The sequence below is a fragment of the Falco biarmicus genome, chromosome 6, assembly GCF_023638135.1.
Source record: "Falco biarmicus isolate bFalBia1 chromosome 6, bFalBia1.pri, whole genome shotgun sequence".
NCBI classification, from domain to species: domain Eukaryota; kingdom Metazoa; phylum Chordata; class Aves; order Falconiformes; family Falconidae; genus Falco; species Falco biarmicus.
This window is the reverse complement of record NC_079293.1, coordinates 1,640,973-1,651,856: the sequence shown is the minus strand read 5'-3', so window position 1 is coordinate 1,651,856 and position 10,884 is coordinate 1,640,973. Positions and strand designations below refer to the sequence as shown.

Genomic DNA, 10,884 nt, shown 5'->3' with positions numbered 1-10,884 from the left:
AAGATGCTGAACATTTTTCATTCTACTAATATGGGGAATAATCCATCACATACAAACATGCAGCACTTGAATCATAGAGGTCACTTTCTTGTGTTGAAATGAATCATGCCATGCAGTAGCACTGCCTGTTTTATTTATTGCACAATAAGATGTGCAATACAAAAAAAGATCTTAATTACTCAGTCCTAGGTAAAAGGTAGTACACCCAGTTCAGGCAGTATTTTTAGAAAAGTTATTTTCTCTTTAGGCTTTCTCTCTCTTTTGCTGGATATTATTTCATTTTGATTTAGATATACTGACACATCTCTACCCCAATGTCTCAGAAAAGACCATTCTGAAAAATTCTTTAAATGAGAAACATTTTGGATTAAACAAACCCATGTAAATCAGGCAAACAATCTTTGTTATTTAATATACAGATAAACAAAGTGTTTGAAACTATGAAGCTGGACATTAAATCCAAGAAACCTGCGAATGCACAAAGATAGAGCAATTCTATAGACTTTTGCTACATTTTTTTTGAGAATGTTCATGTTTATTTTTTCTTTTTTTGTTGTTTTTGTTTTTCAGGTATTTTCACAGGTGTAATATATACAAAAAAGAGACAATGCCATTCTACTTAACACCTTGTTTTCAAACAGTAATTCAAAGTTTATCCACATCAGAAAATGATTACTCCTCAAAAAATGATCAAACCAGTTCATAATGGCAAAGTAGTGGCTCCTGGAAAACTGGGCTTAAGAATTTCACCATTCCAACTACAACAAATTTGTGCTCTGAATTTTTATTTTTCACACAAAAATAAATCAAACTCTCTTTAAAGGAGGGCATTGTTGAATGACTTGAGAATTACAAATCTCAAACGGTTGCAGAAAGACTGCTGAAATCTTACAGTTGTTTATGCATATGCCCAAATAAAAGAAAATATGAAAGCATTAAGCATATAAGTGGAAAATAAAAATCATAACAGAAAGCAGTAAGAGGTAAAACAATTTTCTTCTCTATATACATAAATATTCTTACATGAGAAACAAGTGTCAAAAATACACAACTTTGAGTACAAAAGAACCATTTTAGCAATAGATTTGTACAAATGAGACTTGTGTAAGCAGCATGCTTTGACACAATGAATTAAACTGCAACATAATTCAAAATACATTCATTTCAATCCTCCATACCAAAGATTTCTGAAAATGTAACACGAGGGGATACACTTTAGTAACAAGTATCATTTCTGGAGAAGAAGAAAATTATAATTGCCCCGTAGAATCAAGAAGGATCTATTTCAGTTTGTAAAATCCTTGGTCTTGCTCAAAGTCAACCCCAGTAAGATGCCTCAGTAGCCCCAATCCTGCCAACACATATGTGTTTTAACATTATAAATGTTAGCAAGGTTATGCTGATCTTGGCAAGATCACAGACAGTAAGACTGAGCAGTTTAGCAGCCTTCCAACTTGGTCCTAGGACTTCAGCTGTCATTATCAAGGCACTGCTCTAAAGACAGTATATTAGACACAACAGCCCAAATGGTTCTGGTAAATACACAATTACTGTGGGGATACCTTTATGTCACCTTGTTTCTGGTTTTTTGTTGGTTTGGTTTTTTTTTTTTGAATGCTCCTTTGTACACTGTACGCTCTGATCACTGCTAAAGCCTCATAACTGTGAATATTGTAACACCGTCTAAGTCACCTCTGAGTCTGGGCCACACAATTTGAGTTTCTTTTCTCCAAGTATCAGTAGATGCAGCTCTGAGCAGAAACCTTGTTACAGTCAGTGTAAACAAACTAAATTATCAAGACAAATTAACTTATTTTGATGTTTGAGTTTTCTACTTCGCAGCCAGTACTTACTTACTGGAGATTATGAAATCCCCACAAAATGCTTTCCCCTCCCGCTTCAGGAAAGTAATTTCACTAACTTTCCTGTATTACTCATCTTATTTCCTTCTCGAATTACCATGTTTTATGATGTTCATTCAAACCTCTTACATTATAGCTCCGGAAGACAGCAAAAATACCTGTTCCTGCCATCTGAGACAGTGTATGCTCTCACTCTATTACACTAGCTCTAAGCACAATTTTGCTGCTTTCAGAGATAAACCGGCATGACAGCTCTGAAACAGAAAACATGTACTAACCAGTAGTCCTGCTATCAATGTAAATGTAATTGAGAAATAAAAGCTGTACTGCAAAGACACGCTGAAACACTTTTTTACAGTGGAACTCCTTTACTGTCTGTCATTTTGTTCAGAAAAATCCATACAAACATCAGTGAAGTTGACAAGGAATGGAAAGCAGACATCAGTAACATTGTCACTGCCTGGGTGCCTTTACATGTAACCCACAATCTCAGCTAGCAGCTTTTTTAAAAAAAATGAAGTTACTAAATTAAAATCTGTCCCTTTTATACTCCTAAAATTTAAATATTGCCAACATTTTTACAGATAGTTATTGATGAGAACAACAGAGGTAACTATTAAATAAGTTCTTCACTGAAGACCTCAATAAAATCTGGTGTGTAAATGTTTAGTTGGCCTCAGGAAGCAAGCAGTCCCTCAATATCCATACAGAACAGTCCATTTCCTTCATACACCTATCTATGTGTATGAAGGAAATACCCTGTGGATACATAGAAATAGACAAAATTGATATTATTTTATTTTTAGGTACAAGAACAATGAAGAGGTCCCCGTGCTTTTGGGTACTGAAGGGGAGATGGAAGCAAGAGAAGCCCAAACCCTAGCCCTGGCTGATAACGTTTGTTGTAGATTAATCCTCCTGTACCTGGTTACAGACAGCCTCAAAAAGCCCACGGCAAGGATGCCCGAATTCTGTGGGCATTCTCTCCCAGCCCAAGAGCAACTGGAGATGTCACTTCAAAGCCCAAACCTAAGTCTTAATTTTACTTACCTCACATTAAATATGCATTTAGCTGATTGAAAAATAAAATAAAAGTATCTGAGTCATCAAGGAAAACCTTTGCCTTTCTGCTTTCCAGGCAGGTGCTGAGATAAACATTAATCAGAAAGGTGGTCTGGCATTTCAGAGAGACAAGCAGATGCCTAATAGATGAGAACAGCAAAGTAAACCCTTAAGGCAGCAGGCACCACAGGGGAAAAGGGGCAACAAAAAAAAAAAATCACTGTAAAGTAGTATCAGAAGGAAAAGGGGAATTTGCCTTACTTATCTAGCAAATTCTGCTGGCCAACTGTTATAAGGGGTAACGGCTTTAAACTGAAAAAGGATAGATTTAGATTAGATGTAACAAATAAATTCTTCACTATGAGGGTATGAGGCACAGGAACAGGTTTGCCCAGAGAAGCTGTAGATGCCCCATCCCAGGAATGTTCAAGGCCAGGCTGGATGGGGCTTTGAGCAGCCTGGTCTAGTGGGAGGTGTCCCTGCCCGTGGCAGGGGGGTTGGAACTAGATGATCTTTAAAGTCCCTACCAACCCAAATCATTCTATGATTCTATGATTATCAGTTTATGGTTTTGGTCTAATACTTAAACTGGAAAACAAGCAAGTTGAGTAATTGCAGGAGGAAAAAAAAAAAAAATCCTACATAGACTAAGTCCTAGACCCAACTATGATTCATGCGCTATTTTTGTTTGCTGGTTTACCCTACTATTTCTAATTCTATCCCAATGAATGCTTGACAGCATGATTTCAGCAGTGTAGAGCACATCTAGCCTTATACAAGCCTCAAGCAGAAACACCATTACACCAACACAATGTAAATTGTAGGTCTGAAGTCACAATTTCAGATAGGCCTTCAGTCACACCATCACGTTTGGATAGCTTGTAACAGCCTAAAGTAAGAGCTACAGCCACCCTTTCCCCCTGTGACAATTTTCACGTGAGCTCTATTTTTCTAAATCTTGTGTTAGCCTAAAACTCAGGACATGGTATTTTCATTGCTTTCTTTCCCTTTCATTCCTCCATTTTCTCCTTCCAACTCCCCTGATAACTGAGCAGTTAATATTACTTCTGATCAATTGTTAGAAAAAAGCAAATCTATGACTGTACGTGTAGTTATACCAACATAAATTGCCCTCCTAGAGCTTACATGGGTCTTTCATTGAAATTTACCAATATAACAAATAAATATTAATAATAATAATAATAATACCCCTTCAATACAGAACAAAATATTCCAATGAACAATGCCTATAGTAAATTTTGTAAAGTGCACAAAAATATTAATGGCAATATTAAAAAAAAGGAAAAAGTTTTCTGGTGTTACCATGAAAACTTCTGTTAAAATTAAATAGAAGTAATCTAATGAGACTTTTTGGCTCTAATATATTGGCAGACAGCAGCAACATTTTTCAGAAAAATTACACCAACTAAATATACTGTATCTTAGCAGCATAAAAAGTCCCTACAATTCAATGCAATTGCAGGCCTAGTAAGCATGAACCTGACAAAGTGTTACAAATGCAGTTTCCATTTAAAAGAATGGATTTCCATGGAATCCTAGAGGTAACATTTGTTATTTTGTTTACATTGTGTTCTGGTAGTAAACCTAACTATAACAAATCACTTTCCCTCCCTCTGTCTTTCCTCCCAAAATTGCACAGAGAACTGGAAAATTTAATCAAGTTATAAAATATGGCCACACTGAAGAGGCCACACTAAACAAAAGAAAATTCAACCTAAAGCCTAAAAACAAATAAACCCAGAAAATAACAATCATTGTCAAACAACCGCAGCTTCATACTACTGACCGATGCTCCCCACACACATAGATGGCACTGGGTCGAATGCGCCGCCTTGTATGGCCAGGTAGCTGTGGCAAAAACTTGAAGTATTTGGGCATCAAGTCCAAGCACGCATCATGAAACTTCTTAATCCTCCAGTAGTAAATCAGCGGGTTCAGTGCAGACTTGAGGTAGCAGAGCCAAAGGAGCCAAGTGCTTATCTCAAAAAAGTTGTGCTTGTAGTAGAAGTGGCTGTTGAATGTGGCAATAAGGCTGTAAGTGGTGAAGGGCGCCCAACAGACTATGAAGACAAGGAACAAAATCAAGATGGTTGTGAAGGCACGAGTTTTAAAGCTCATATCAATATTCATCTGAAAAGGTCTCTGTAAGCTCATGAGACCAAGTTTGCTGGCCTGGCTGAGGCATATGCTATCAGGGTGGCTGTGGATACGAACTGCATTGTGGCGGACGGTGTTGAGTATGCCCATAAAAGAATACAGCATTATCAGGAATGGAATAAAAAAAGAAATTAGCAAGATAACTATTACGTAGGCTCGGTAACCTGGGCTTGTAGAGTAGCCAAAAACACACTGAGGTGCTCTCGAGGGTATCTGCAGATTAGGATTCCCTACTGATAACGGAAAAGCAACGACAAAGGATACCACCCAGGAAATCGCAATGAGAATCTTTGCACGGTAAGGGTTCAGTTTATCTTGCCTCTGAACTATGATAAGAAATCGATCAATACTAATAATAAGAAGAATGGCTACCCCTTCTATGACAAAAAGCCAGAAGAACATGGCAGAGACTCTGCAAAATATATCCCCAAAAATCCACTGAGTGGTAATGATTGTTATCAAAGCAAAAGGCATGTTCAGCACTGCCAGCAGCATGTCGGCAAAAGCCAGGCTTGCTAAGAGGATGTTAATTGCAGATCGCATCGCTGCCTTCTGGTAGACCATGAGGCAGACAACAAAGTTTCCAAGGAATGAAACCAAAAGGATAAATATCATAGCAGCAGAAAGAATGATCTGGAGTGGCAAACTCAAGCTCCTGAAAACTTCTTGAGATGGCAGGATAGCTGTAGCGTTTACCAGGAAAGTACTTCTCTCAGTGGTGAGCACCACACCTGAACTATATCTCAATGGCTGTGTTGTGCCACTATGAAGCAAGAACTGGGGAGTGGTAAAATTTGTATAGGCATTTTCATAAACAATAAAAGTAGCATTTGAGGTCCCAGAGTGGGCCAGCGTCAACATTGCTGAGAAAACCATTGCTTCAAGAAAAATGAAAGCAGAACCAAAGGTCTTCAAGGCATTTCATTTTGTTCTGGCGGTATCTTATTCCTGGTCATTTAACAAATCAAAATTCAGCGTCTGAAATCAAAGTTCTTAAAATCATGTCAGTATTTCCATCTGAAAAAGAAAGAAATTTAAAGAAACAAAGTAAGACTCTTTGAAACCAATGGGAAGCAAATGATCACTTCTCTTTCCTTAATGACAAAAGGATCCTGAACACATAATTACACTTCAGGCTGACACAATTTACTTAAGCACCAGTCACAGGAGTCTCATAGGTGGTCTTTTTCTCATAGGTATTGTTCCTGTAGTCTTGCTGATACTGTACAACACTCTCACTCACCAAGCTTTTTCTACTATAACCAGGACCGGAACACATTTGTGTTTGAAAACAAACTTTATGCATAAAGAGTTAAAAAAATCAAATCAGTATCTTCATTCAAACGTCCTAATCTTTAAACTAACTTCATGATTTTGTTTTGAAATTGCCTACAGCTGAAAACTTTTATAACATTTTCAAATAGCTTAAATAGGTAGACTTTTCAGTGCTTACCAAACAGGCAGATAGGCGATATTATCTAAGCTATGCTACACAATACAGAATCCTTGGTTCCATATCAGTCAGCAACAGCAGATGCCTCAGGGAAAACATGTGAAACATCCTAACCTGTTATTAATTAGTAAACAACTCGTCCACAGGACTAAAGTATTTCTCAATTTGTTTCATTTAGTGACTGACTCATATCAAGGTGCAGGCAACTAATTCTTCTTTAGTCACTACAACACTTCCCTTGCAGCAAGCTTTCCTGCTTTCACTGGTCTAGATATGTCTTTGTTAATTCATCTTGGTATCCCACATAATTTAACCGTGTGCACCCTCTTTTCCCTTGTAAATCTAATGCTTAGAAGCTCTGTGAAACTCCCGTCCTCATTGTTATGCTGATACAATGTTTTTATAGTTTACACTTACTGTCTTCTTGTAATAACATACCACATGTAATAATAGCACACGTGCTGTTCTTATTTATAAAACACAAAGGAGTTGAGAGTTGTCTCCCCTCTTAAGTGCCTAGCTACTCCCCTCTATCTTGGACTATTAAGTTAAACACTCCCAGACTACTGGGGCATCTGATCAAGCTGAAAACCAGAATTCTATGCCCTTTTAAAAAAACAGATCACCACAGCCAGAAACATAAAGTGAGATCCACCTTATTCATTCTGGATCACTGTAACAGTCACTTCAGGCTGTTTCCATGTTTTTAGTCACAAGCGGGATATAGGCATCTTCAGAGGGCAACCCATCCGCTCCATCTCAGCACATGGTGACAAGCTTGTGCTACTAATGAGAAGCTTATGTTTGGTAACACAAATCCTGCCCGCAGTATTTATGCAGGTTCTGTTTAATATCAACATTGGACAAAAGTAAAGGAAGGAAGGAATGCTTTTATGAATTTACACAAGGACCATGTGCTTCGTGAAGGATCAAAAGTTTACTCTTCCCTGGCTAATACTTCAATGAAGAAATGAACTGCAAGACAACAAAATCTAACCTACGTCCCCTGTTTGGACTTCTAGCGATCAGAATGCAAGCCTGCTCAGGCTGCTGCCAGGGATTCATCGAGGACCATCAGCATTATGACCCGCTCCTCTCATTTCGTAGCACAGCTATTCCCTTCCCATCTGCAAGCTCAATCTCAGTAGATGATTTCCCAGTGCCAGACCACCTTCAGCATTTTTTCTGAGAAAAAGGATTAACTGCTCCATCTCCTTTACTTTTCAGTGGTATCATGAAGGGATATTATTATAAATAAATATCCTAATTACATCGAGTCTGTGGTGGGTTGACCCTGGCTGGATGCCAGGTGCCCACCAAAGCCACTCAATAACTCCCCTCCTAAGGTGGACAGGGGAGACAAAATACAACAAAAGCCTCTTGAGTCAAGATAAGGACAGGGAGAGATCACTCAGCAATTACTTTCATGGGCAAAACAGACTCAACTCGGGAGGAAATTAATTCAATTTATTACCAATCAAATCAGAGTAGGATGATGAGAAATACAATCTTAAAACCACCTTCCCCCCACCCCACCCCCTTTTCCCAGGTATAACTTTACTCCAGAATCTCTACCTGCTCCCCACCCAGCAGCACAGGGGGGTGGGGAATGGGGGTTGCAGCCTGTTCATTACACACTGCTGCTGCTGCTGCGCCTTCCTCCTCAAGGACAGCATTCCTCACACTCTTCCCCTGCTCCAATGTGGAGCCCCTCCCAGAGGAGACAGTCCTCCATCAACTCATCCAACACAAGTCCTTCCCACAGACTGCAGCTCTTCACAAACTGCTTCAGTATGGGTCCCTTCCACAGGTGTCACAAGTCCTGCCATCAAAACTGCTCCAGCCCAGGCTGCTCTCCCCAGGGGGCCACAAGTCCTGCCAGGAGCCTGCTCCAGCACGGGCTTCCCACAGGGTCACAGTCTCCTTTGGGCATCCCTCTGCTCTGGTCTGGGGTCCTCCACGGGCTGTAGGTGGGTTCCACCGTTAACCTCCATGGGCTGCAGGGACACAGCCTGCCTCACCATGGGCTTCACCATGGGCTGCAGGGGCATCTCTGCTCTGGAGCCTGCAGCACCTCCTCCCTTCTTCTGCACTGACCCGGGTGTGTGCGGCTTGTTGCTCTCACATGGTCTCACACCTCTCTCCAGCTGCAATTGCTGTTGTGCGGTAACTTTTCCCCCTTCTTATATATGTTATCCCCATGGTGCCACCACCATCGCTGATGGGCTCAGCATTGGCCAGTGGTGGGTCCATCTTGGAGCTGGACAGAACTGGGTCTATTGGCCACAGCAGAAGCTTCTAGCAGCTTCTCCTAGAAGACACCCCTGTAGCACATGCACACACACCGAAACTGCCATGCAAACCCAAAACAGTCATACAAAACCCACTTTCTAGAGGTCTTCCTGCTTAAATGGGAGGAAATGTCACAATTTTCTATTTTATCCTATTATATTTCAAAGATTGTTAAACTCAGCAAGAGTATACTAAGCTATGTACATTGACATTTTGCAAAAACGCTGACTTCTGTCAACTTTTTCTAGACTTTCTCTCCATTCTCTTCCTTTCATTTTTATTTTACAGTAACTCTTCTAGAGGAAACCTCAATGTTAATTACAGGCTAAAGCATATAGAGCAGCTAAAACTCTTCTTTCTTTGGTCTTTATAAACCTTTCCGTTACTAGTCTTCTTAACATATCTGTTAGAATAAGATCTGTAAACAACAGCAGAAAGGTTAACACACCTTTCCAGGATAAAGAAACAAGGACTTAGACAACAAACATGAAAATCTCACCCAAAGTTCCACCAAGGTTTATGACTCTGCAAGCCAAGCACACTGAAGAGGGAAGGAAGCTGTAGAGTTCTGCAGGGACTGAAAAAGAGCATTAATTCAACAAATAATTCTGCATTTAAAATCATGAAGTACAGAAAATTAGATCCCCAGGGCAGTATATTTTAGAGCTCTGTAAGCAATAAGCCAGCAAAGGTAACTTGCATTTCTGATTGGTTTTGACAAGGTCTCTTCACCAAGGCTCTAAAAAAACCTAATCTGCCACTAGATAAATGTAAAGCCCTCCCACAAACAATGATCAGTTTAAAATAGGAAACAAAAGGAGCAGTTTGTTTTGCCATGAAAAAAGGTCACTAGGAATGATCCTACAATGAAAATCTATACTGTCGTTCACGATCTTCAACCTATAGGGGAGAAGAGGGAAATGTGAAACCACTACATTTGCTGATGATGAACATGAACTGTTTTTCAGAACAATTTAAGAAAAACAAAGGTCAACTCTAAACAGGTACAGAGGGATCTCATGACAGTTAGCGACAAGCTAACAGTGCCAGATAAAATTTGGTGTTTAGAGTTAAAGCTGTCCATGTATAGAAAAAAAGTTGTCTGCACAGTAACAGATGCTAAACCAATGATTACCATCCATTTTTTTAGTCTGCTCTATGAAAACATCAGCCAAGTGTTCAGAATCGTTAGCAAAGAAACTAAGAAGAAAACCTACATACACTGGATATTTATATATGCTGCCTGCTACAATACACATCCATGGCATCTGTTATCTTCAGTAGTATGTCCAGTTCTGCTCCACCTGTTCTTTATTTAAAATTGACTGAAAAAAAGCTATCATTGAGGTCTACAGAATTATTAGTGGCTCAGGGAAAGTGCTGTCTTTCGTAAGAATAGGAAAAGCCAAAGGAATCACAAGATCACAGAATAGTTGAGGTTGGTCTAAAGGTCATCTTGTCCAACCCCCTGCTCAAGCAGGAACACAGAGAGTCAGTTGCCCAGGACCATGTCTAGATGGCTTTTGAGTATCTCCAAGGATGGAAACTCCACAATGTCTCTGGGCAACCTGTGCCAATGCTTGGTCACCCTCACAGGGGGGAAAAAAAGTGTTTCCTGATGTTCAGAGGGAACCTCCTGTGTTTCAGTTTGTGCCCATCACCTCTGGTGGTCATGCCACTGGGCACCACTGAAAAGAGCCTGGCTCTGTCCTCTTTGCCCCCTCCCTTCAGATATGTCTATGCATTAGTAAGATCCCCCTGAGCCTTCTCTGTTCCAGGCTGAACAGTCCTAGCTCTCTCAGCCTTTCCTCACAGAAAAGATGCTCCAGTCTCTACATCATCTTTGTAGCCCTTCACTAGACTCTCTCCAGTATGTCTCTTCATGTCTCTCGAACCCAGAAGCCAGAACTGGAAATTATTATTTCACAATTAATTGTGAAAATACTTGCCACAGGATGCTGTGGATGCAATAAAGCTTCTGTGGATTTAGAAGGCAACTTAGGAGGTATTTCACATGATCTTTATATAGATGTCCAT

The 10,884-nt window shown here is 39.8% G+C and overlaps 1 protein-coding gene across 5 annotated transcripts in view; it reads right to left on the bottom strand.

Annotated features, from left to right (window-relative positions):
- Positions 1 to 1,526: 1,526 nt before the first annotated feature.
- GPR63 (G protein-coupled receptor 63) overlaps positions 1,527 to 10,884 on the bottom strand; it is a 31,040-nt gene continuing 21,682 nt past the window's right edge. Inside the window, exons 3-6 of one of the 5 annotated variants that reach the window (XM_056342263.1) lie at positions 9,347 to 9,424; positions 4,732 to 6,119; positions 2,913 to 3,064; positions 1,527 to 2,621 (exon numbers count right to left, since the gene is read on the bottom strand). In XM_056342263.1, the coding sequence (XP_056198238.1) occupies positions 2,914 to 3,064; positions 4,732 to 5,978 (1,398 nt within the window). In that variant the 5' untranslated portion in view covers positions 5,979 to 6,119; positions 9,347 to 9,424 and the 3' untranslated portion in view covers positions 1,527 to 2,621; position 2,913. Of the gene's footprint in view, positions 9,266 to 9,346; positions 9,425 to 10,884 lie in introns of all 5 variants that reach the window. The other 4 variants (XM_056342267.1, XM_056342262.1, XM_056342264.1 and 1 more) reach the window with 4 other exon arrangements.